The following is a 24,551-nucleotide window of genomic DNA, read 5'->3' as shown; positions in this document are numbered from 1 at the left end:
CTGAGCCCGGGAGAGCGGCTGCCGCCCACCGTCCCCACGCCGCTCCAGTCCGTGTCTCTGCCCGGCCCCTTGGCTTCTCCAAGCTCCTCTCTGACCACCTCAGGCACGACGAGGAGAGAAGAGGCGATGAAGCAGCACCAGGGTCTTCGAGTTCTCTGTAAATAGCAGGTGCTCGACCGGTGCCAGGCTGGGCCCCTAACAGTTAGGGCCGCCAGCCCACCCACGCCTCGAGCAAGCTTGAAGAAGCCCAGTTCTGGGGCAGCCCTGCAGGCCACATCTTAAGGAGCACAGCGGAGGCTGCGTTCTGTCTCCTACTTGTGCCCTAGCCGGAAAACTGGAGCGGTGAACACTCCGGACAACCATACGTGGCACCCCATGCCCACCGTCCTTCACTCATGTCTAGGATTGGCCGGAAAATCCAAGGGAGGAGTCCTCTCCTGAGTCCATCCTGCTGTAATGGTGACCTCTCACCCCGAGGGCATCTTACCTGACACCCAAGGCGTTAGAAGGAAGAGGAGGCCAAAAGTGGAGCGGAGGCTGTGGGGCACCCGGGCCATGTTGGAGCTGGTGGCCACTTGGGACCTGGGGCTGGGGACCCCTTGTCTTATATGGGGCGAGGTTTGACGCAGTGGGGCTGGGGCCCTCAAGACTAAGCCTTAAGCAAATGGAGCCGCCCCACCCAGGGCCCTCTGATAACAGTGACCGCAGCTGCCGCTCATGGAGCCAGGTACCCAGGTGCTGGGCGGGGAGAGGAGCCGGGAGGGTCGGCCTCTGACGGGACTGGCGGGGTGGCCTCCCGGCCTGGGGAGACTGCGGCCACACACACACGCGCACGCACACACACACACACACACACACACGCGCGCGCGCGCGGCCACGCGCTCCGCCCTGGGTGGGGCAGGCAGCAGGACCAGGTGAGAGAGCACAGCAGAGAAAGCCCACGTGTTCACGCACGGAGACACAGACTGCAGGGACAGCAGTGATGGACGAGGCTGAGAGACAGCGCCAGGACGGCACCCAGGCCCGGGCCTCGCCGAAGCCTCGCACACAGGCCTCATCTTCCCGTTCATCTCCCCCTTCGGAAATTTAGACCTCCCGCGTCCGGGAACTCCTGAGCCCCCCTTCCCTTCTCCCTTGCGGGCACAGTCACTGGCCTCCCAGGACAGGGTTGGCACGGGGCAGGACAAGCCCCAGGCCTCACAGCTGCTGCCCTCTCAGCGCTCCTGATGGCTCGCTGCCACTCTCCCATGCCTTGTGGGCAAGGACCTGCCATCCTGGTGCTGCTGGGCCTCAGCACCTGAGACAGCACCGGGCACCAAGGCCTATCAGCAGTTGCTTCCTGGAGGGGAAGCCGGGCGCTGCTGCCCCTGAGAAGTGGGCAGCAGAGGGAGGGGCAGCCACACCTGGGGCTGGGCACCATGTTCCACGCGTCATGCTGGCATGACTGGTCCCTCGGCCCTGGGCAGGGCCGGGCAGGGCCGGGCAGGGAGCAGTGGCAGCTGCTTATTAACTCAGCTAATGGGAGATTAATGAGGCTGCCCCGGTCAGGCCAAGGGGGCCAGCGCAGGACTGGCTGCCCGCCAGGCACCTTATGCAGCGGGACAGGGACATCAAGCAGAGACAGCCCCTTCCCTACCGCTCCATCAGGGCCCCAGGGCTGCTCACACCACCCCTTTCTTAGTGCCGTCCCCCTTTCTCCAGGGACCCCAGCCTCTCCGGCAGTGGTTTCTGTGAGGATGCAGGGCGATTTCTGGAGACTCGGCAGTCAGGGAGGGTGCAGGACGCTGTGAGCATCACACGAAGCCTGGAGCGGAGCGGCCACCGAGAACGGTCCACCCCGAGCAGCAGGCCTAGGGCGGGAGCTGCGTGGAGCACAGCAGGACGAGGCTCTGTGTCACCGAGGTGGGTCTGTCTCAGCTGGGTGCCCGGGAAGCTGGCACCTGCTCAGCCGCGGAGCCCCGAGGTGCCCCTGCGCTGCCCCAGCACAGTGTGGGGAGACCCGGGGAGGGGGTGCTGCGGCCACCGTGCCCAGAGGGCATCACGGAGCGGGTCTTCCACGTGTTCGCAGGGGAGAGAATGGGGGTGTGAGGGGCCGGGAGCCAGGGCTGCCCTAAGGAGGGAGGCACGGGGTGCCCCTCCGTCTCTCCTGGGTCCTCGGTGCAGGAGTCTGATGCCTGGGGAGGGCGCTGGGAACGGGCTGAGTGCTGACGCTGACGCCCTGGCACAGGCTCCCCGAGGGCTGCAGTCCTGAGACCCCAGTCCTTCCTTCTAGAGCAGGGAGCGCTGGGTGCCTTCCTCAGGCCCCAGGGCCAGCAGCCGACCAGGGTGGGATCCCAGCCTCCCGGGACTGTGCCGGAGGAGAAGAGGCGAAGGAGGCACCCGCCGGTGCTGTGCATGCTCAGCCGCACCAGCCCGCACCGAGAGGGGCGCCGGCCCAGCCCCTTCCCCACCCTGACCCTGGTCCCATCTCCCCGCTCACTTCCTGCCCTCAGACCAGCTGCGTAGGGAGGGGACAGCTGCACCAGGGCTGGCGGGGGTGGGGGATGAAGACGTCTGCGGCTGGTCTGAGGGGTCCCGCGTGCACATGGTGGGGACAGGTGCTGGCGGGTGTCCCCGCGCTCCCGTCCTCCCAGCCTTACTTTACAGGACGGTGACCCACACCAGGATGCTTAGCCAGGACCACACATACAATGGGCTAACGATGGAGTCCCTGCCACTTTGCCTGTCAACGCCTTGCCTGTGGTTTGTGGCAGTGAGTGTGCGCCATTATGCACGGCACACACTGCTGCACCGTGAAAGGCGCAGCTGGCCTGTGGACTTAACACCTCTCTCGTTAGAGTGTAGTCCGACTGATTAAAAAGAAAAAACCTTGCTGTTATGTCAGCATCTGGGAGCCTGAAGCCAGAGGATTAATTGAAATCCACCCTGGACAGCTTACTGACTTAGCAAGGAGCCTGTTTGAAAAGTAGAGGTCTGGGGGTGTAGTTCAGTGTGAAGACCCCGGGTTTCGACCACAGAACCACACACATGCAGTTCACTACAGAGCACGCATTTGCCGGCAGCAGCCTCCTGCCTCTCACATTTACTGTTCCTGGGTTATGTTTCCGTCTCGAGTGCCTGGCTGGAACCCAGAGGAAAGAGGCCCGCTACTGAGCCCTCACCAGGCCCCGACACCTTCCCTGACCCCCAGAGGCCGCCCTGAGGGACGACCCATCCACACTCCAAGGCTTGGACAGTGACAGACCACCTGCGGACAGTCGTCAGAATGCCCGCATCGTGAGGTGTCGTCCGAGGAGCGCCGGGGACATGGGGCCATTCTGGCCGTTATGGTGGCCGGGCCTCCGAGACAGCCATGCTGCATGTGGAGCCCACCCTTGGGTGGTGCCAGGCCCTCCGGGTGGGGTAAGGTCCTGGGACAGAGAGAGAGGAACAGCTGGGGAGACCCAGGAGGGCAAGGCTGGCAGCACATCCAACACACCCTCCCTCAAAAGCTTTGCCAGGCTTTGGCTGTAACTGAGCCGATCCTATGAGAATCAAAGCCCTAAAAATGGCCAAGACCACCGTAAAGTAAACGTGGAGGACCCACACTGCCAGAGCTGGGGCCACATAGCTGGGTCCCGTGGTGCTGGGTAAGAAGGGGACACGGGCCAGGATGGAGCCTAGACAGAGACCGCACAGATGTGGTCAGCAGACAGTAAAACTGCTCACAACTTGGGGGTGTGAAGGGAAGCTCTTTGAAATGAATGGTTCTGAAGTACCTGGATTTCCATAAAGGAAAAAAAAAAAAAAATCCTGACCTCTGCTTTACTCCAAGCACAGAAATTAATATGGAATGGATCATGGCCTTAAATATGAAAGTTAAAGTGATAAAGCTCTCAGGAGAATGAAAAAGAGAATACTTCCATGACCTTGAAGCAAAGAAACAAACCCAAACAGTGCGTTAGGCAGGTATAAAAGGCACCAACTGGAAGAGACAGGTTGATACGCTGAAAACAGAATGAAGCGCTCTTGTGGGAGGTGCTGGGAACATCTGGGTTCCGCTCAGAGCCCCAAGAGGCGCCTGAGAGCTCTCCAGGGATGGGTGAGGAAATAAACGCCACTCCACGCTGTGGAGAAGAAGGTTCTGAAGTGCGTGCTCGCTGCCGGGACAGAGGAGCTGGAGCCGGAAAACCCCAGGGGTCGAAGACACCGTGAGAAGCTTCCAGAGACATTGTGGGGAGACTTGCTGCGGTTCTGGGGAGGCCACAGCACACTGCCAGAGTTCCCTGCTGGGCTCTGCTGAGCTGTTGGACAATGAAGAGCAACGGATGGGGTCTGCAGAGTTGGCTGAGTCCAGCATCCACAGCTCACCTGGCCGCCAGCCCAGGTCGCCCCTTGTCTGGCCACAGCCTGCCGGCCAGGAGCAGCCAGCATGGCGCCCACGGAGGCCCAACTCCCCGATCTCCGTGGGCGCCAGGATCAGTCTCCAGGGAGACGGCACCCACTGTCCCAGCCTGATCTCAGGAAGCTTGGTGCATCAGTGAGCCTGAAGCCCCCCCAGGACATAGGCAGACCCTCAGACCTGGGCACTGCGCCGTCACCCTCAGGCGACCTTGGGCAGGGAGGCAGGCTAGACACTGAGCCATTGCTCCCCTAGGTGGTGGCAGCCTGCAGGGTTTTCCGCTTTTTGAGGCCAGAGAGGGAACCAGGGAAGACACGTGTGGCATCTGGGGACAGTGCCGACAGCCCTGAAGCCTGGCACTGGGCCCGCCATCCAGACCCTGCCCCTGTAACGAGGGCCGGCGGGACCTCCCCCCAAGGGCCGTTACACGAGCAGCCGGCACACAGCCACTTTAGCTGCTGTCACGTAGAGGACACCGGAGGGGAGAGTGGGGTGGCCCTGAGGCCCCCAGGTCCTCTATGCCCTCCCTCCTCTCATGCCGCCTGTGTCTGCCGCTTTTTGTCCATTTTCCTTCCGCTGAGGTCTTGCTGCTCCACCGAGCAAGGTCGGGCCGCGGACCTTTGCTCCCCATTTCTGTCCCTGCTTTTGGCTTCCTCCTGGCTCTGCCCAGTGTCCACTGTGCCTCCACTGCTCTGCATTTGGTTCCCCTGATTTTTGGGGCGAGGAGAAAGGCACTGGGGAGGCGCAGGGCCCTCCCTTTTCATGGCACTGTCAGCCTGTTGAGTGCACCCCAGTCTGGTTCTAACCACTCCCACAGCCTGCTGGGCGATCCTGCAAGTCCTTAGCCCTCTGCAGAGGGCCTCAGTGAGATACCCAGGCCGCGAAGGGCAGTGAGCTGGGCCTCAGACTCCCGCCTCACACCCGCCTTCTCGCCTGCCCCTCAGTGCACCTGGGACACAGTCCTGGCGGGGAGCCCCTCTGTGCTCCCTCAGATGCGTCCCCCCAGGAACCTAGGATGCGTTAGAGCAACCAAAACACTCAAAGATGGACATTTCCACTGCCAGGTCTCGCACCTAGGAAGCCACCAGGACTGGGGGAGCAGGACACTGGGACTTACGTGAAATCTGGCCTAATCCACCCCTCCCAGTCGGGCCCACATTCCTGAACGCTTTGGTGGTAGGAAGGCCAATTAATACAGTTAATAATTAATCCCTAAGAGCACTAAGAAGCCCAGGCTTGGGTGGGGCCAGGCACCCGCAGGACACCTCCCTGGGGCCTGCCCCCCTCTCCCTCCCCTCTTGGTAGGACCAGGCACTGCCCTCCCCCAAGTCTGCAGACCTGGGCCTGGGTGGGGCACGGGGCTGAAGAAAGGGGCGCTCCTGCCACTTCTGCAGGTTCTCCAAGGGCCGTGGAACCCTCCCCCTGGAGGGAGAACTGGAACGTCCAGCTGCGGATCGCTCTCCCCTTCCCCAGACACCTCTTGCCCACCAGAGACCTCGGGGCCACCATGGGGTCCCTGCTGCCCCTCTTCCTCCTCCTGGCCCTCCTCAGCAGCTCAAGAGGGACAGGTGAGCACTGCAGCACACCTGGGCCTGGGCCTGCAGAGGGGGGAGGGTGGTGGAGGTGTGAGGGCTGACCTGGAGGACCCAGGGAGCCCTGCATGGGGAGAGGGGAGGGGAGCAGGGCGCCTGGGTCCCCTAAGGGTCCCGAGCCACACTTTCGGACCCCCAGGGCCAAGTGCAACTCTGCAAGTAAAGCTGAAGGAGCCTTCTCAGGCCCGCGTCTCCCACACCAGCCTCCCGGAATTGCTCAGAAAGGTAGTTCTTGGGAGGGGCAGACCGCCGCTTCTGAGTCACTTGGGTCTCGCTGACTCAAGGGGTTCTGTCTCCAGGGCCAGAAGGAAGAGCTGTCCTACACCTCACCTTCTGACCCTTTCTGTCCGTTAGCTCTGCCTCGTCCTCCGCCTCCCATCAGGGACCGACATCACCCTCCATCATAAGGGACCCCAACACCACCTCATCTGCAGAGCCTGAAGCCACTGCAGGCCATGCCTGACCCGTCTTCAGCAGGGCCTGCTCCTGCCAATAAACGTGCTCTGAGGAGGGCCTGGCCCTGAACACAGGCTGGCTGGGGATTTGATTAACTGCTCAAGAACACACACACTTCCACCTGAGCAATCAGACAAGCCTGGGATGAAGGAAAGTAAGTTATCAAGTTCCTAATTTGTTCCAGGACTGCGGCTGCCCCGCTTTGGTGCTCATGGTGACCCCAAACGCCACCGTGATAGGTGCTCTGATCCCTTTCCACAGATGAGGAAATCAAAGCTCTGGCCTGAGTCCAACAGTGATGGAGAGATCAGGCACTAGGCACGTGCCCTGGTTTACCAAGATTTAAGTTCATCCTTCCTGACTTAAGCTCGGGAGTGGGGACTCAGGAAGCCCGGACAGGGATGCCAACAGAGAAACCCCCAGTACAGCCCCCTAGCCAGGGACTCACACAGGCGGTCGGGGTGGGAAGTGGGATGGGGTGCAGCTCAGGGACATGGCAAGGGGTTCAGCTGTGACAGGTGCCCAGCCTGGTCCAAGTGGTGGAGAGAGGGCGGCAGCTGAGCTTGTGCCAGCTGGCGCCATGGATGCGGTCACACAGGCCGTACTGGAGTGGGTGAGGGTTTTATCCTCCCCAAGCCTCCACGTCCTCATTCAGGGTAGACACACAGCATGTGTGGGGGACTGTTACAAAGGTCTAGGGCCAAGCTTCCTGGGGGCAAACCACAAAGCCTGTCACACAGGGAGGAAGCACTGAGGGTGGACACCTATCCTAAGGCCCAAGTCCTAGTCTCCTTTAAAGAAAAATCCCAATGCACTGACCCATGGGGCACTGAGATGTCGCTCTGTCCTCCCCAGCCCCCCACCAGCCCACCTCCACACCCAGTCACCACCCCCACCATGACAGGAAAGCCTAACTCCCCACGGAAGAGGAGAGTTCATCCCTGAGGATGAGGGGCACAGAAAATGAGAGGGAACAAAAACAGAGGTTCATCTACTTTCCTTTGCAACTGTCTTGGGATATTCAGCCTAAGCAGGTAGTCAGAAGGCTCCAAAGGATCAGTATTTCATGACCTCCCCTCACCTGCGTGAGTGGGCAGGTGACTTCCGTGGGCCAGGTGTACAGGTGCCCCAGACAAATCGGAGGACTGGATGTCTGAATCCCCAAAAGCTTGGAGGAGCAGAAAACAAACTGCTCCTCAGCCTGGCCCCTAGAGCTTAGTACTTGTGATCCCAGAGTGTGGCTTCCAAACCATTCTCCAAGAACTGTTTTCCCTGAGCCAAGACAGGGCTGAGAGCAGCACAAGAGCTCAGGGTGGCAGAAGGGCTCATCGACCCCCAATAGCCATTCTCTTCTCTTGAGTCGTGAACATTTCGGCTGGGCGTACAGCTCATCCTCTCACATTTCACGGCTCCCTTGCAGCTAGGTGTGGACAAGCAACTAGGCTCTGTGTGAAATTTCCTGGTGATAACCCTTGAATGGGAAGGCGCTTCTGCTTCAGAGGGAATCCAGTTCTTAAAACAGCCCACGACACTTTCCAACAGAATTTCTGGATGATAGCAATGTTTTATAACCGTGCTGACTAACGTGGCAGCCACTACACATGTACGGTTGTCAACGCTTGAAATGTGGCCAGTATGGGTGAGGAGCTCAATGTTTCCTGTTACTTCATTTTAATGGCTTTAAGCAGTCAACCAGTACAGCCCAAAGGTGCTTCCCTCCTCCCCACTGCACCCCCAGCTCGCTGGCTTCACCTCCCGAGACGCCCCTTCACATGCTCTGCCCTGCGCAGTGGCCTCCTTGCTGCTCTAAGAATCCTGGGAATGTCCCCATCTTTGTGTTGCTCTGGCTTTTCATTTCATCTGGAAGGTTTTTCTCAACAGCCATACAGCAAATTCCTGCACCTCCCACAAGTCCTTGCTCAAATCTCACTCTACAGGATCTACACAGATCCCCAATAATACAACCTGCCCAACACACACACACACACACACCCTTACCTTGTTCTATCCCATTTATGACTTCCAAGCATACTATATAACTTACTTGCGTGCACTGCTCCATTCTAACTGCCCCTGGTGGGATGAAAGAACAAGGGCAGAAATCTTTGTTTCCTTCACTGATGAATCCAAGTGTCCAGAAGAGGACCCAGCACAGAGTAGGTGCTCAAGAAATACTCACTGGACCCAGGAAAAAGAAACAGGAAAGCGCCTAACCCCTTCTTAATCTTCTTCCCCGTGGATAAAAGTGTAGACCCAGTGGTGGAGACTGGAGCAGATACTGGATGACCCAAAGTCAGGAAGTACATCAGATTGGAAAGAAAAATTAACATGTCCTGCCGGCTTACACCATCCAATGGGGCAGTTTCATGCATGTCCCACTGGTGGTTCAAGTCAGTGTGGACAGGACATGCTCAAATCAGAGATGCCTGGCAGTAAGACATATGAATTACAGCTCCGTTGTGAACACGTTAAAAGGTGTGGGGGCCCATTGTCACACAGCCTATTACTGTTCACGCCCAGCCACAGAAAGAGCCACCTAGTCAAAGCCACGACTACTATGAAGTTTGCTTACAACAGCCATAAAGGACTGAAGTTAGTTACTAGGTTAACTCCCCACTGAGGCCTCGCAGTTACTTCCATTCTGAGCACATTTCTTCCCCCCCAAAATGGGGCAAACACTCACTTTGCGAGGCCCATGCACATCTGACCACGGATGGAGGACAACTCGGGACAAGCTCACCATACACAGTCACATCTGTACTTGGGTGTCAAAGATGGGGTCCTGCGTGCCACCGAGATGAGAAGAGGGGTTTGGGGTAAGGTAACTCGGCCAGTGCGCACCTCTGACGCTTGGGTCTCAGGTCACAGTGGCCCACATCATTCCCAGCATGGCCTGCAGCCCTTTCTTGGCATCTCTATGGGTAGGTTTAGGAGCAGAGAGAGCCTTGCATCTGGTGAGGAGGAGGAAGGGTCTAAGCTGTCAGGGCATTGCAAGACTGCAAAGCAGGTGGAAACAGCAGCCCCTGCCCTGCCCCACCACTCGAAAGCGTGAGGCAGCCAGAGCCCAGCACCCACGATGCCACGTGGCCCAGACCCTGAAGCTGACAGGCAGACTCCCTCCTTTCCCAGACCAAACCCCACCCCCTGCACAATGCAGAGACAAGAAAGTCACCACTAATGGAAAGCACAATAAAAGACCACATGCAGACGTGCTTGGGATCTTAAGTTTATCTGAATCTCAGACGGGACCACACAGGGAGGAGGCGGGGAGGTAACATGTGCATCTCGAGGCCACCATCAGTGACCCATCCCATAGGCGAGCTTCCTCACCTACAAACAAGGCAGGCGGACCACAGTCCTGCGGTCCCCGAGCTCACGTCGCACCCTGACAGCCGACACTCACTGTCCGCACAGACAGGTTGAGTTAGAGCTCAGCGCTCCGGGGAGCAGGGAGACCCATCCACCAGCTGCCTGAGGTGAGAGGCCGCCTGATCCAGCTTCGACAACTCCAGCCGGAGGGAGGACAGCTAGGCGAGCAGACAAGACGGTGAGCGCCCGGCCGGCACTCCCTCAGGGTCAAAGGCTCCCTGTGGCCTCCCGAGCCTCACCCTCTGCTGCCTCTGGGTCTCTGCCTCCCCTTCTGATGGAGTCCGGGCCATGAGGCCGTCAAGCTGCTTCTGCAACTTGTGCCTTCGGGCAGCCAGCAGAGGTAGCTGGGCCTGGGGGTCTACCAGGCCCTGGGGAAAGTGGAGAGAAAGCCAAGGCACCTCCAGGCCTCTACCCCTTCCGTCCTAAGGCCCTCTCCAGCCCTTGCCTCCTGTCCAGCATTCCAGTCCCTTCTGGTCACCTGTATCTCCATGTAGACCCGAATGGTGTCACTGACAGGGGCCTGGGCCCAGCCGGAAGGAGCTGCTGCACCTGGCGGCAGGAGGCTCACAGCCCCACAGTGGCCCAGGGTGCCCAGGGGCTCCAGGAAGGCCTGGAAGAGGTCCTGCTCATCTGGCTCCAAGCTCTGTAGCAGCACTGGGAGGGAGGGCGGGAGGGAGGGCGGCCAGGGTCCAGGTCAGTTACCACCTCGGTGCCATCCTGCACCCCTACCCTGGCTCTGCCCTCCAGGTCGCCCCCTTCCCCACCAGCCCCTTCTTCCTGCAGACGCCCAGGGGCGCAGGACCCCCTCACCTCGGGGCCGGGCTCTGGCGAGCTGGTAGGTGGCTCGGAGAGCCCGCAGCACCTGCACAGCCTCCTGGACCTGGGAGAAGCCCCGCTCCAGCTCAGGCTGGCGCCAGTGCTCCTGCCGAGGGGCACTGAGAGTTGGAAAGGGGGTCCTGGGGACCTCGCGTCCACTCTCCTGGCTCTATCCCCAGCCCATCCAGCCTTGGGTCCTAGGGCAACAGATCTGCCCTCAGCACACAAAACGCCCCACCTCCAGCTAAAGCCTGGGGAGACCACTGGCTGGTGTCTTCTCCGTGACTCTGACTGAAGATGACCAAGAACTAAAACCAAACTAGAGTTTAAAACACTACTCAATCGCTTCTCGGCCTTTTGGCTAAGATCAAGTGTAAAACACTACTCAAAATTCACAAAACCAAACATCAAGAAAACAACTTCTGAGGGCCGGGGATTTAGCTCAGCGGTTCGGTGCCCTGCCTCACAAGCGCAAGGACCCGAGTTTGATCCCCAGTAACAAAAAAAAAAAAAAAAAAAAAAAAAAAAAAAAAAGAAAAAGAAAACTTTTGAAAGAATATGTAACATTTATCCTGCTAGGGTTATTAAAGCTGCCCTGAGACTTGGGGGACAACTCATTACTAACTTGTCTAACCTTCAGCACTGTGACATTTACTATCATGATGGGGGAAACTGAGGCAGTCATGCAGCTAGGAGTACCAGTCCAATAGCAAGGGCCCAGCTCTGCCGCCGACCTCACCACCCGGCAGCCCTGCAGAACAAGCCATCTCCCCAGAGGCTCCAGTCAGCTGCAGCAACCTACAGCAACCTCCACACAGCACAACCTACAGCAGTGAGGCCTGCTCCAGACCCTCCAGACCCACGACTCACCAGGCTTCGGGCACTGGGGTAGGGGGCGACACAGACACTGGGGGCGGGGGGCACCCCGGGCCTGCGGGGCAGCCTCTGCCAGAGCTCTTCGGTCAGGAAGGGCATCACCGGGCTGAGGAGGCGGAGCCCGATGTCTGCACAGTAGAAGAGGACCTGAGGAGGCCCTGGCGGGCAGGGCACACGGGCCAGCACCGGCTTCACAGCCTCCTGTGGGGAAAACCAAGGGTCAGGACACAAGGCCCACAGTGACCGCCCTCTCCTCCTGCCAGCCGTGGGAGTGCGAGGGCCAGTTCCAGGACAGGGACGCAGCACCTGGCACGTGTGAGCCACCAGCTGTCCCAGGGCATGGGGCACATGGGACGGGAAAACGGGGAGATCCGGGGCAGCGATTCTCGGAGGGGGTGAGAAAGGGACTCCAGGCAGACATGCAGTTGAGGGGAAAAAGCAGTGTTGTGCTTATCACAAGGGACAAAAGTTCCAACAGAGAAACAGCAAGCGGGGCGCCAGCCAGTCGCGCCAGCACTGCTGGGGACAAGAAACGGACGTCGCCCTCCACACCCACCCTGGGGGAGCCGCACAGCTGGGCCACATGCAGTGGACAAGCCCCTCAGGAGACTGATCCCGCACGAGGACCCCCAGCCTGCGCCCGCCACGCTGCCCTCCAGGGCCCCCCGGTGTCCACCTGCCCAAGGCTTTGCGACAGTGCTGGACTGAAACGCTGCTTCCCGGCCTGCCTCTTTTCGGGAAGTCACCCCACCCCTCCTGTGGCCAGGGGACAGACAGGCAGCAGGACCTAGGAAGCGGGGCCCAGGACTCCCCGTGCCTTCCCTGCCCAAGAGAGGGGACAACCAGGAACTCGCTAACTCTGAGCTCTCGGGCACGGATCGGCTTCCGGGGACCAGGCCGCACGTGGGAAGCACAGCCTCACCAGCCACTCACCAGGTAGACGTCGCAGAGGTTGTGCAGCCAGAAGTGGTGCAGGGTGTGGGTGACCAGGGAGAGCTCCTGGGTGAGGAAGCCGCGCTCGCACTCTTGGGCAGCCAGGGCCAGGCAGCTCAGGATCCAGGCGTCCACCAGCGAGGAAGGGGAGAGCTGTGGTCAGAGGGGCGCCAGACCCACACGGCTCAGCCCCACTGGCCTGCCTCCTGCCCCCAGCCCTCGGACATGTGACCACAGCACTCCCAGCACCACTGCTGTCGCTCACCTCCTCTGAGGGGCAGGGAACAAAACTCTCCCCCAGGGCGCCGAGGATAAAGCGCAGGGCATTCCAGATCTTGTTGCAGAACCGGCGGCAGCTCAGGACCTCAGGGACAGAGAGGTGCAGGTCGCCCCCTGGAGGAGAGAAGAGGGAGTGCGCACACGGATGGCAGAAGCCTGGACTCCCCACGGCCGCCTTCTGCTCAGCGCGCTAACTTACCCTGCACCCCGTGGGAGCACAGTGTGAATCTCAGGGCGTCTGTCCCGCACTCAGGGATCCCGTGAGGAAAGTCCTTTTTCTGCAACCGCGGAAGAGGGGGCAGATGCCTACACGGCTGCAGGGCCAGAGGCCTGGATCGCAGGAGAAATCTGAGGCTGAGAGCTGGAGGCCCAGACTGGGTGGCGGCAGTCTCACCTGTGCTGCCGCCGCAATGGCCAGCTCCGTGGGGTCCAGGTTCCCAGCCCTCAGCTTCGCCTGCAGCTCCTGGGGTGGGAGAAGAAGTCACCGGCCCACCCAGCAAGGGTCACCCCGTCCCTCACCCTCTCTCCCTCCCAGCGGGCTCTGCTCCTCAGACCGTCCCCGCCTGGAGCCCGCCCTGCATCCGCACCTGCAGCCCCACCCCATGGATGATGTCCCTCGGGTCCAGGACATTCCCCAGCGACTTGCTCATCTTCCGGCCCTGCCCGTCCCGAACCATGGAGTGAAGGAGCACCTGGGGATGTGGGGGTGCGGCAGGGGAGCTAGGACCTCCTGCCTGCGCACCCCAGGGGCTGGGGAGGGAGCGCATCAGGAGAAGGGAGCACAGAAAGCGTCACATTCAGAGCTGGGCAAGAGGAAGGCTGTTACCTTGCTGAAGGGGAGCTGGCCCGTGAGCTGGGTCCCCAGCATGACCATGCGGCCCACCCAGAACAGCAGGAGGTCACTGCCCGTCTCCAGAAGTGACAGGGGGTAGAAACGAGCAAGGTCTGAGGTCTGGGAGAAAGACTGGTAGTAAGGGCCCACCTCAGCTCCTCGGATCTGGGCGCCCAGCCGACTTCCTTCCTCCTCCGCCTCACCTCTCGGGGCCAGCCCAGGGCAGAGAAGGGGAAAAGAGCCGAGGAGAACCATGTGTCCAGGACATCCGGGTCTGGGAAAGAGAACAGGCTTGGACACAACGAAACCTCAAGTCCGCACACCCTCTGGGCCAACCCCGTCTGCAACTGAGGGCTCACCCCGGCTCCGCTGCCGAGCCCACCTTCTCTCCTAGCTGCTCCCCTCAAAGACCACCGCCCACCCTGCCACTCCACACGCACCCCTCTGCAGGGTCAGCTTGGCTCCTGGCCTTCCGGTCCGTGCTGCTGCCGCCTCTCTGGCCTCGGCCTCCGACCGCCCGACCACCCAACACTCCTCCCCGTTATCCTGTTAAAAAGGGGGGGCCACGGGGTGAGGAGGAAACACAGCAGCAGGCAGGAGACAGCTCCTTGCTTTCATGTTCTCTGTGGTCTCAGCACAACCGGTCCCTCTGGGGTAAAACAAGACACTCAGCCCGACAGCCCCTGCCACACAGCAGGCGACAGGACCAAGGCCGTGAAACGTGGCACCCAGCAGGAGCTGGGACAGGCCCTGCCACCCTCGACGCCCTCCATACCCAGTTTCCTGCCACCAACCTCCAAGTGCTCCCCGACGACCAGGTAGGCCGGAATCCGATGGCCCCACCACAGCTGCCGAGAGACGCACCAGTCCCTGCCAGGAGACACGAACAACGTCTCGGCAAGAACCCCACCCCGGCAAGAACCCCCACCTCCGCGGGCACTGCCCTCACCCTTACCCGATGTGGGCAAACCAGTGCTGCCAGCTCTTCTGGTGGAAAGAGGGACAGAGCTCCAGGGCCCCTGATGCCACAGCCTGTAGGGGAAGGGGCAGTAGCCAGCGCTCGCGTGCCTGTGGGCCTGCACCTCCAAGATGAGGCGAGGGGCCTCTGAGGTGGTTTCAAGCCCAGAAAGGACCTCAGAAGCTTCCTAAGAGGATTCTGGGCACGAGTGAGGGTACAGCAAGCCCCCTCGGGCCAACCTGTGCCCGCCCACACAGGGCACCTTTAGCTACCAGGGCTAAGGAGGGTTCAGGTGCCATCCGAGGCCCGACCCTTCCCCACGCTAAGGCCTCACCTTGGCAGCTCGGTCCCCCATTTCCTGGCAGCGGACAAACCACTGGCTCTTCAGCAGGTATTCAACCACATCCCCAGAGCGGCTGAAAGGGAGGTGGGTGAGTCCGCCATACCCTCGGCACCCAGCACGGCGTCAACAGAACCGAGAGCCTGCACTCTGACGGGGGCGGCAGAGCTCACCCCCGCTTTTGGGGTGGCCCTTCGTAACCAAGTTCAAACAGGGCTACCTGCAGATGGGCAGCACCATGGGGTGGTCCTGGACGCCCCGGAGCAGGCCCCGCTCCCTGAGGGCCGACACAATCTTCTCGCGGGCCACAAACCGGTGAACACCCTGAGGGAGCAGTGAGAGGGTGGAAAGGCCTCCCGAGACACGAGAAGGCGTCGGGGGCCGGGCAGAGGGTGCCTCCAAGGGTGGGGTGACCAAAGGCCGGCCTCACCTGCAGCCAGTCCCCACAAGGCGACACCATGGTCCCGTCCTCCCCAATGACACTGAGGAGGCTCAAGCCGTGTCGGGCCGCCATCTGGGCGTCTGCGGGACTGTGAGCTGGGGTCACCTTCACTGCCCCTGCGGTGCGAGGACAGGGAGCACAGCCCCGCTTGCGGCTTCCCAGCGCACGAGTGCCCCCGACACAGCCGCCTCTGCCAGCACTGCCCTCTCCGCACCTCACTCACCTGTGCCCACATCTGGCCGCACAGCAGTGTCCGTGATAAGGGGCAGAAGCTGCCCTGTCAAGGGGTGGCGAAGCTGCCGCCCGTGGAGATGCTGAAGGGAAAGGACGGGGTCAGGGAGGTTCTGGGGCAGCAGAGTGGAAACCAGAAGGTGAAGAGCAAGACTAAGGTGCGCAGAGACGCTCAATATCCCAGGCTTTGGGCCAACGGGAACCTTCAGTCTGCACAGTTAGTCCGTGCTGCCATCGTGACACTCGGAGAGCACATGACAGCAGCAGCCCTGGAGGACACACGGACACGTGAGTGTGGCTCTCACAGAAACAGGGCTGCCTGGATCTGGCCCAGGGGCCACAGCTGGTCAGCCGCTGACTCAGGGCAGAAGCCTAACATGAAGAGGAAAAGGGCTGCGCGGCACGGTGGCGCTGCCCGTAATCCCGGCCCTGGGATGGCTGCGAGTCCCGGGCCAGCCCGGGCCACAGAGTGAGATGAGAGAGAGCGGAAGAAGGGAACAGTTAAACCACTGCACAGCCAGGCTCAGAGAAGTTTTATAAAACGAAGAAGGAGCCAGTATCTTCCAAGGAAGGAAGAGTGGGCCCCAGGGGTGAGGGTTGGGGTACATGCAGCACGCCGTGTATTACATACCGCGTATCGGGAGTCATTGGGGTGAACGGCCACGGCCACGTCTCCGGGCAGTGTCTCCGGCCTTGTGGTTCCCACCACAACTTCTGCATCTGAAAACAAACACTGAGCATCCACGGCTGGTCATCACCTCACCCCTCACCCGGCTACCGCCAGGAGAACCCGAAACAGGAAGGGCAGGGAGCGGTCAAGGCAGGGCAGTGAGGAGGCAGAGCTAGGAACTGCAGGTACAGGGCCTGGGCCTCTCCTGAGCCATGAGCAGAGGCCTGCGAGGGCAGCTCAGCAGCGAGTGGAGCCAGGACCTGCCGGTGCCGAGCACCACGGCTCTCAGGGTCCTTGTCCTACAGGGCTGACACCAGCCTCCATAACATGAGGCTTTGGGACGTCCTGCGCATCTCTGCTCCCTTCCTCTGAGTTCTGTGAATGCCTAGAAACCACACCTGAGAACTGGTCGATCCTCTGCCTCTTTCCTGGGCAGAGGAGACTAGAATTACACTAAGCTCCCAAGGTAGGACCACGTCCCCAGATCCCCAGGGTAGGCCTCACTGTCACGGCCTGAGAAATCACGGAGCGCAGGCCAGCGTGTGACCCTCCCGAGGACCACACTCACCAGGCTCTCCATCCACCGGAAAGGCGACAGAAATGAGGAGCCCGAAAGACACAGGGCTAGGGCAGCCTGGCAGCTGGAGCTCTGTGCGCCCGGACAGGGGCCGGCTCTCCACCTGCAGGGCCACGGAGGCGCTCAAAGCAGCCGCTTGGTAGCGCTCACACCCAGGGCTCCCCTCCTGCGCACCCGCCCTCACCCAGCCTGCATGCAGTGACAGTTACAGTAACATCCACTCCGTACTGAAGCCAGACACGGGGCTGTGCTGAGCACCTTTCACCTCTACAGCAGCCCACACGGCTGGCATTCTACCACTTCTGACTGACAAGCCGAGGAAGCAGAGGCTCCACGGCCGAGAGCCACAGCCCTCAGACCAGAACACAGCCAGTCCGGCTCCGGAGCCTGAGCTCACCACGGCTGCCCTGCTCAGAGCTCTCACACACCAGCCTGTTTCCCGCCTCACCTCAACATCCGAGATGGCGGATCTTAAAGCACACGACCAGTTGACAAGCTGACGGTGGCGGTACAGCAAGCCCTCGTTGTAGAGTCGCACAAAAGCTTCAGTCACAGCCACTGAGGAGCCCTAGAAGCACCGGAGTGTCCCCGTCTACAGCCCTTCTCAGCCACGCCCTGCCTGCTTGAGGCCCCTTCATTCCCGCCCCCCACCACCCAACATCCCCTTCCAGCCGGATCTCCAACACCAACGCCCACAGGGATCCCGGCGTGGGACACTCACCTCATCCATGGTGAAACACTCCCGGTCCCAGTCCAGGGAGGAGCCCAGGGCACGCAGCTGCTCACAAATCTCGCCTCCTTTCCTGCAACCGCAGGGATTCCCATGACCAAACCGGTCCCAGGCACCTCCCAACCCAGTCCCGGTGACAGCCCTCTAGCCACATGCTAGAGGGAAACAAAGTGCACACAGCACTGGTCTCGCTCCTAGCAGCAGATGGACAGACAAAAAGACCCGTCTGGGACTTTCTGGGATATCAGAAGCGGAGGGGCAGCCACTCGGGAAATTCCAAGAAAGCTGCACAGAGAAGACAGCGCGTAGCACCAGGCCTGGAGGGATGAGATGACTACGGCACTTGGAAGATAGGAACGGTTTAGTGAGTAAGGGGAGGAAATCTAAGCAAGGAAAATGAGGCAAGGAAAGTAAGAAAGAAAAATACATACGCACATGTATGTATGCACACATATATCTTTTTGTTTTTGTTTTTTGAGACATGGTCTCACTATGTAGTTCAGACTGGCCTTGAACTAACTTTGTATCCCAGGATGGCCTCAAATCCTCCTGCCTCGGCCTCCCAAGTGGTGGAATTACAGACATGAGCCACCATACCCGGCATGCACACATATCTACACACACACAAACATGTACATTCTAATGCACACATGGCACACTTGAATGCACAGATTCGAGGAGGAAGCCACACTTGCACCAGCCAATTCTGTGACCATGGATTCTCGCCCTGGCCATCTGCCAACTCTGAGCCCTTATGCATTTTGTTTCCCTTGAGCACGGGGCAGCAGAGGTCCCAACAACCAACTGACCTGACTGCGGATGGGGACAATGCCCCAGATGAAGCGGTAAGTGCCAGAGACTTGGCAGCACCAGGGAGAAACGACAGACAGGCCAGCAACACTAGCCCAAAGAAAAGCCCACGGCTGCTGTAAACTACAAAAACAGCGGGGTTTTACTCTGAAAGTGACTCCTTCACAGCGCGCTAGGGTTGAAAAAGAAATAGAGGGCAGCACCCATCACGTTGGAGAGGGTTTAAGCAGGAGCCACTGTGAGAAGGGCTTAATTGTTTAGGACCGAGCCACAGAACAGCTACAGAACTTCACTTGGACTCCAATGTTACCCATCACAGTGACTAGGCGAGAGACAGGCGTGGAGAGGGTGCAGGCGAGATACAGACCACCTGAGAAGGTCAAGGTCAGGCCAGGCCAGGACGAGCTACACCCTCCAGTGAGAAGCCAGGCCGGCAGTGTGGCTGAGCTGGGTCCAAACATGCGCGCAGCAAGTAAAGTGGTCTGCTTGAACCCCGGCCCCTGAGAACAGCACAGACAGAGTGTGACTGCTTTCCCCCTTCTACCAACATGGGCAAGGACACACCTCAGCACAGACAGCGCCACAGTCTGGGGTACATAGACAGAGGGGCACAAATCTACAAACCATAAAGCCAGGCATAAAACCACGACCTGGCCAGATTTCAAGACTGCAGATCCCATGAAAAAACCCACTCATTCAAGTATATAGAGGAATCTAGCACAGACAGCGCCACAGTCTGGGGTACATAGACAGAGGGGCACAAATCTACAAACCATAAAGCCAGGCATAAAACCACGACCTGGCCAGATTTCAAGACTGCAGATCCCATGAAAAAACCCACTCATTCAAGTATATAGAGAAATCTTTTTTTTGAGACAGGGTCTCACTACGTAGTTGAGACTGACCTGGAACTCACTGTGTAGCCCAGGCTGGTCTTGAACTCACAGCCTCAGCCTCCCAAGTGCTGGGATTACAGGCGTGCACCACCACGCCCGGCTGAGGAACTGTTTTTATGGCACTCAATTAAAAAAATTTCTTTTCATTAATGTTTTAGGGGCTTGGGTTTTTATCCTTTTTCTTTTAATTCTAATATTTCATTTTTCCCTCAATTTCCTCTGTTTCTTCCCTTCTTATTCTTGTTATTTGCTGTCACTTTTACCTAATTCTTTTAATTTCCTTTACTTTTTTTTTTTGGTACTGGGGATTGAACTTAGGACCTCATGCTTGCCAGGCAGGTGCGGTGCTGCTGACCTAAATCCCCAGCCCCTCCTTCTGCTTCTTAAGAGAATCATTCATCTCACTTTGCTCTCCTGTCTCATCTTCCATCGATTAATTTTTCCAATTAACTAAATAGATAATGCATATAATAAAACAATCAGCAAGCTTACGAAGACCCCATTTAGAAGCTAGATGAGCTAAACAAAATGATTTTCAAAATGACCCATTTAGCAAAACATTAGAGTCAATGAACAGGTATCAAACAGAAATCTAGGAGATAAAAAAAAAAATTCTATTCAAACTATGGGCAGCAAAAATGAGCAATGTCAGGATAGAGTGGCAGAACTAGAAGATAAGGCTGATGCAAATAAGGTGATAATTATTCAGAGGCACTTTAAAAATGAGAATACTGCCAGGGATTTAGTTCAGTGGCGCTGCTGCCTGCCTCACAAGCACAAGGTCCCAAGTTTGATCTCAGTACCATAAAAATAAAAACAGGGAATACGAACAATGGCTCTATCAGCTGCTAGATGACACAAAGAAGACTAATCTAAGATTGACTGGAATTAGTGAAAAATGAGAAGAGAGCATAAATTACAAAAAGACTGTTTATAGCAATAATAACAGAATTTCCTCAAAATCTGACAGACACTGCGGAGGGAGTCCTGAAATCTTTGTCACAGCAGGAAAACACATGATAGAAAATTTCCATAACCTGCACACTGAAACCTGGAAAAATCACCCTTGCTGGGTAGAATTCATTTGATGCAGTACGTGCTAACTCATGTTCTCACCATGAGACTGGCTAGAAACCAAGACAAAGAAAAATAAGCAGATCACTCTGCATTATTTACATTTTAATCTTTGGTGGAGGAAGTTTGGGAGAAATTAGCTCTGAGGTTACAGTTTTTTTTAAGATTATGAAATAAAGTTACTTTTAAGGAAAAAAAGAAATAACAGCAGAAAACTTTCCAAATATAGGGAAATAATTAGACAAACAGAAAAGTAAGGCATATCAAATCCCAAATAGCCACGGTCAGAAAAGATCCTCTCCTGGACACAACACAGTCAAAATCCCAGAAGTCCAACACAAAGCTGTTGGAGAAAAGCAACAAATTAGCTATAAAGGTAGACCCTTAGAATTACAGTAGACTTCTCAACACATACATTAAAGGCCAGAAGAGACTGAAGTGTTTCAAGCTCAAAAAAAAAAAAATCTTCCAATCCACACATATACATCCCACAAAACTATTTCTCAAAACTGACGGAGACATAAAATCTTTCCACGACAAACAGCACCTTAAGAAACTCACAACGGACTGGAGATTTAGCTCAGTGGCACCACCCCTGCCTTGCAAGTTCAAGGTCTTGAGTTCAATTCCTGATACCAAAAAAAAAAAAGGAATTCACAACCACCAAACTAGCACTCCAAAGAATTTTCAATATTCTAGAAAGAGACAATGAAGCTAACACTGCCAAAAGGACCTAATAGAATGAATACACTAGGGAGGATGAACAGTTAAACATAAGGGGGGAAAAGGGAATCAGCAACAAGAAAAGTAATGCAATGAAAGAAATATTTTAATACCTTTCAGTAATAACTCTCAATGTGATTGGTCTCAATTCCCCAAAGACACAGACTGGCAGAATGGATCAAGAAAAACATCCACTAGTACGCTATATACAAAAAGCACATTTAACCCTAAAAAGTTCAAAGACTAAAAATCAATGTGACAGGAACCCAGGGCCAGGGATTTTGCTCAGTGATCCTGCCTCCCGCCTCGCAAGTAAAAGGTCCCAAGTTCGATTCCCAGTACAAAAAATAAATAAATAAATAAATTGTAGTCTCTGGATTACAGTGGTTTGTGGGGATAATGCAAAGTTGGAAAATGCAATAAGAACCCAAACACAAGCAGGAATAGGTACCCTATATTCAGACAAAGTGGACTTCAAGCCAAAACTGATCAAAAGAGGCAAAGGTCACTCTATATTGGTTAAGGGAACAATCCAACAGGAAAAGATAACAATTAAACATATATGCACTGAACACTGGCACACCCAACTTCATCAAACAAGCACTATGGAATGTAAAAGATCAGATAAATAACACAATTACAGTGGGAGACCTCAATACCACACTGGCAGAAATAGATCAACTAGATTTAAAAAATCAACAAAGGAGTATCAGAGCTGAACCAGGACTTAATAGATATCTAAGAGTGTTCCACCCAACAACAGAATACACATGGGACATTCTCAGCAGCACATGGGACATTCTCCAAAACAGACCACATACTAGACCATAAAGCACGCTTATATTAGTTGTAAAAGAATCAAAATTACCCCATGCACACTTGATAATATGCACAGTGCAGTGAAACTAAAAAATTAACAGCAAAAAACCCCACAGAAATTATGTAGACATATGGGAATTAAATAATACATTGTTAAATAATCAGTGGGTCACAGAAGAAATTAGTTCCTACAATCAAACAATGACGCCAGTACAACATACCAGAACCTACAGGACACAATGTAAGCTGTCCTAGAAGGGACATTTATAGCTATGAATGCCAACATCAGAAAAACACTATGAGCCCAAATAAATAAGCAAATAATGCACCACATCTTAAGATCCTAGAAAAACAAGGATAATCCAAATTCAAAGCTAGTACAAGGACTGAAATATAAAGATCAGAGCAGAAATTATTGCAATTCAGACCAAAACAAAAATATACATAAAGAGCAAAATAAAAGACAGCTAATAGGAAAAAGGTTATAGATTTTTTTTGTAAAAGGCAAGGGGACCAAGAGAGGGAAGAAGGAAGAAGATGATGATAAAAAGAATTAAGATTTGGGCCGGGATTTAGCTCAGTGGTGCCACCACCTGCCTCACAAGCACAAGGTGCCTAGTTCAATCCCCAGTATCAAAATAAACAAAAAAAATTAAGATTTGTTACCTACGCGGACCGCTCTCCACGAGGAAGGTATCATTATCTACTCCAAACATGTACTAATAAAAACTGAAACAATTTAAAAAGCATGGAGAAGGCTGGGCATGGTGGCGCATGCCTGTAATCCCTGCACTCGGGAGGCTGAGGCAGGAGGATTGCTGAGTTTGAGACCAGCCTGGGCTACATAGTGAGTTCCAGGTCAGTCTCAAATACATAGTGAGACCCTGTCTCAAACAAACAAACAAACAAACAAAAAAAGTGTGGAGACCCCACTAAATACCAGGAGTCCCAGAGCTCCCATCTCAGGAGGTGAAGGCCAGGAGCGGAAGGTAGTGGGTGTGTGGCCCTGCAGCCCTGGCCGCATACTCACGTCTCCTTCCACTGCCACACGGCCCTAAGGAACTCCTCCTGGCTCAGCTCGTGTCTCCTCACTCCCCGCTCCTTCCACAGTTGTTTCTCCACTACAGCCTGCAGTAGGATTAGGGCCAAATGAACAGCGAGTCAGGTCACTTCTATGGGAAAACGTACTTTCAACCAACCAGAGAAAAACAAGGACAGACCCACCTGTGTAGCAATTCCTGCATGATCTGAGCCAGGGACCCACAGCACTTGATCCCCACGCATCCGGTGCCTACAACAAACACCTTCACGTGAGCCCTTGGACTCACTCCCACACTTTCTACCTCCCCTCCAAGAACTGCAGCAGCCCCCACAGCCCTTACCAGCGCACAAGGGCGTCCTGGATGGCCACAGTGAGTGCATGGCCAATGTGCAAGGAACCTGTGACATTGGGAGGTGGGATACACATGGAAAATGTCTCCCCTGTAGCATGGGGCAGTCGCGCCTAGGAGGAACAAGGAAAGTCAAAGGGCAAGCGATGACTGGGGGACAGCACCTTCTGGTGCCTCCAAGACAGACAGAACTGCAAGAAAGAGCCCTGGGCAAGTAACAGGAACATGGTGGGGCTGGGGAGCGCCAAGAGGAACCTCTGCAGGGGCCACTGGCCACGGAAGATGAGCTCACACTATGAGCCTGACCCTAAGGTTCAGCTGTGCCATGTGGAGACCACCCAGTACCCTCTCTGCCAGCTTCCACTAACCTGATACTCTGGTTTGAAGAAGCCTTCTCGTACCCACCACTGGTACCAAGCAGCTTCCACATACTGGGGGCTGTAAGCAGGAGGTACGGGCCCAGAGACATCTAAGAACAGAGGAGGGAGCCACTAAATACCGAACTTTGTTCCAGGCTGCAATTCAGCAAACCAAACAGCCAACAAAATGAGGCCTTCAGGTTCCCCGGTTACCTTTCTTTTCACCAGGTTCCGTGGGAATTTCATATAACACTATCTCCTTGGGACTCCAGGTCTTCCTGGTTTCTGCAGGTGACTATGGGGGAGGGACAGAAGGGGAGGCTTGAGCTTCCCAGATAGCAAGGCCATTTGGATCGCACCTCAGCCTTGGGGATCCCACCCACTCCCACGTTTCAGGAGGCCCAAGGATAAACTGTCCCACCCCCAACCTTGCTCTGCCGGGCTATTCCAGCCTGCAGCGCCGCCTGCTTCTCGCGCAGGCGCTTCTGTTTGGCCTCTCGGTTTCTTTGGGAGATGGGTGATCCATGGGGCTCTGACTGTGTAGAGAGGGAAGGGGGCCTGGGAAGACTCCGCGAGGGCCTCAGCCCCCAAAGCGACGGTCGAAGAAAAGCGGTCAGAGGTAAATGAGGCATCAGGAGTGTTTGGGGAAAGGGCGAGATCTGTCCCGGACAGACAGCACATGAGACCACGGGTATGCAGGAGCTCAGAGCTCCAAACCTCTCCCTTTATTCCTGATCCCGAAAGCAGTGGCCGCATTCCATCTCCTGGCACACCCTTTCTCGACGGCTGCAGTGACAGGGCTGTTGTACAAGAACAGACCAGGCGCCGCTAACCCCAGGACACACAGGGGGTGGAAGACTCGCACGTCAGGACGTGAGGGACCTCCGCGCGCTGAGAACCGGCAAGAGGGCCCCTCCTGGGTCACAGCAATCGCGGGTCCCCCGAGTCCGCGCGGCGCGGCCTTTCCGAAAGCCCCAACGCGCAGGACTCCCACCTC

At 56.7% G+C, this 24,551-nt stretch overlaps 2 protein-coding genes across 4 annotated transcripts in view; one reads left to right on the top strand and one right to left on the bottom strand.

Moving 5' to 3' along the window:
* Positions 1-24,545, bottom strand: part of Vars2 (valyl-tRNA synthetase 2, mitochondrial) — a 29,484-nt gene extending 4,939 nt beyond the window's left edge. The window contains exons 1-29 of one of the 2 annotated variants that reach the window (XM_033766362.1): positions 23,983-24,545; positions 23,768-23,849; positions 23,564-23,664; positions 23,187-23,308; positions 23,029-23,095; positions 22,835-22,932; positions 17,474-17,555; positions 17,201-17,320; positions 16,744-16,855; positions 16,137-16,225; positions 15,498-15,588; positions 15,263-15,390; positions 15,053-15,156; positions 14,827-14,908; positions 14,490-14,566; positions 14,329-14,404; positions 13,975-14,080; positions 13,738-13,808; positions 13,529-13,654; positions 13,290-13,394; positions 13,097-13,165; positions 12,902-12,980; positions 12,689-12,816; positions 12,424-12,576; positions 11,485-11,691; positions 10,609-10,720; positions 10,277-10,452; positions 10,038-10,166; positions 7,573-9,956 (exon numbers count right to left, since the gene is read on the bottom strand). In XM_033766362.1, coding sequence (XP_033622253.1) covers positions 9,861-9,956; positions 10,038-10,166; positions 10,277-10,452; positions 10,609-10,720; positions 11,485-11,691; positions 12,424-12,576; positions 12,689-12,816; positions 12,902-12,980; positions 13,097-13,165; positions 13,290-13,394; positions 13,529-13,654; positions 13,738-13,808; positions 13,975-14,080; positions 14,329-14,404; positions 14,490-14,566; positions 14,827-14,908; positions 15,053-15,156; positions 15,263-15,390; positions 15,498-15,588; positions 16,137-16,225; positions 16,744-16,855; positions 17,201-17,320; positions 17,474-17,555; positions 22,835-22,932; positions 23,029-23,095; positions 23,187-23,308; positions 23,564-23,664; positions 23,768-23,849; positions 23,983-24,186 — 3,192 coding nt within the window. In that variant the 5' untranslated portion in view covers positions 24,187-24,545 and the 3' untranslated portion in view covers positions 7,573-9,860. Of the gene's footprint in view, positions 1-7,572; positions 9,957-10,037; positions 10,167-10,276; positions 10,453-10,608; positions 10,721-11,484; positions 11,692-12,423; positions 12,577-12,688; positions 12,817-12,901; positions 12,981-13,096; positions 13,166-13,289; positions 13,395-13,528; positions 13,655-13,737; positions 13,809-13,974; positions 14,081-14,328; positions 14,405-14,489; positions 14,567-14,826; positions 14,909-15,052; positions 15,157-15,262; positions 15,391-15,497; positions 15,589-16,136; positions 16,226-16,743; positions 16,856-17,200; positions 17,321-17,473; positions 17,556-22,834; positions 22,933-23,028; positions 23,096-23,186; positions 23,309-23,563; positions 23,665-23,767; positions 23,850-23,982 lie in introns of those variants that run through there. The other variant, XM_033766364.1, reaches the window with a different exon arrangement.
* Sfta2 (surfactant associated 2) lies at positions 1,724-6,513 on the top strand. Of its 2 annotated transcripts, XM_010643453.3 has the most exons (4): positions 1,724-1,902; positions 5,776-5,949; positions 6,113-6,198; positions 6,328-6,513. In XM_010643453.3, exons 2-4 carry the CDS (start codon positions 5,889-5,891, stop codon positions 6,412-6,414), a joined length of 234 nt encoding a protein of 77 aa, XP_010641755.1. In that variant the 5' UTR covers positions 1,724-1,902; positions 5,776-5,888; the 3' UTR covers positions 6,415-6,513. The 2 variants fall into 2 exon arrangements, with proteins under 2 accessions (XP_010641755.1, XP_010641754.1); XM_010643452.2 differs by lacking the exon at positions 1,724-1,902 and having other exon boundaries at positions 5,689-5,949.
* Positions 24,546-24,551: the final 6 nt, after the last annotated feature.

Source organism: Fukomys damarensis, unplaced genomic scaffold, assembly GCF_012274545.1.
Source record: "Fukomys damarensis isolate Sample0158 unplaced genomic scaffold, DMR_v1.0_HiC HiC_scaffold_20, whole genome shotgun sequence".
Lineage (NCBI taxonomy): Eukaryota > Metazoa > Chordata > Mammalia > Rodentia > Bathyergidae > Fukomys > Fukomys damarensis.
Note: the sequence above shows the minus strand (reverse complement) of the source record. Positions and strands in the feature narration are given on the sequence as shown.

Bases quoted from the DNA above. Each gene is read 5' to 3' on its own strand.
- Sfta2 (XM_010643453.3), top strand. From the start codon at position 5,889: ATGGGGTCCCTGCTGCCCCTCTTCCTCCTCCTGGCCCTCCTCAGCAGC. The intron at 5,950-6,112 runs GTGAGCACTGCA...TCGGACCCCCAG, and splicing joins CAGCAGCTCAAGAGGGACAG to GGCCAAGTGCAACTCTGCAA. The intron at 6,199-6,327 runs GTAGTTCTTGGG...TCTGTCCGTTAG, and splicing joins TCCCGGAATTGCTCAGAAAG to CTCTGCCTCGTCCTCCGCCT.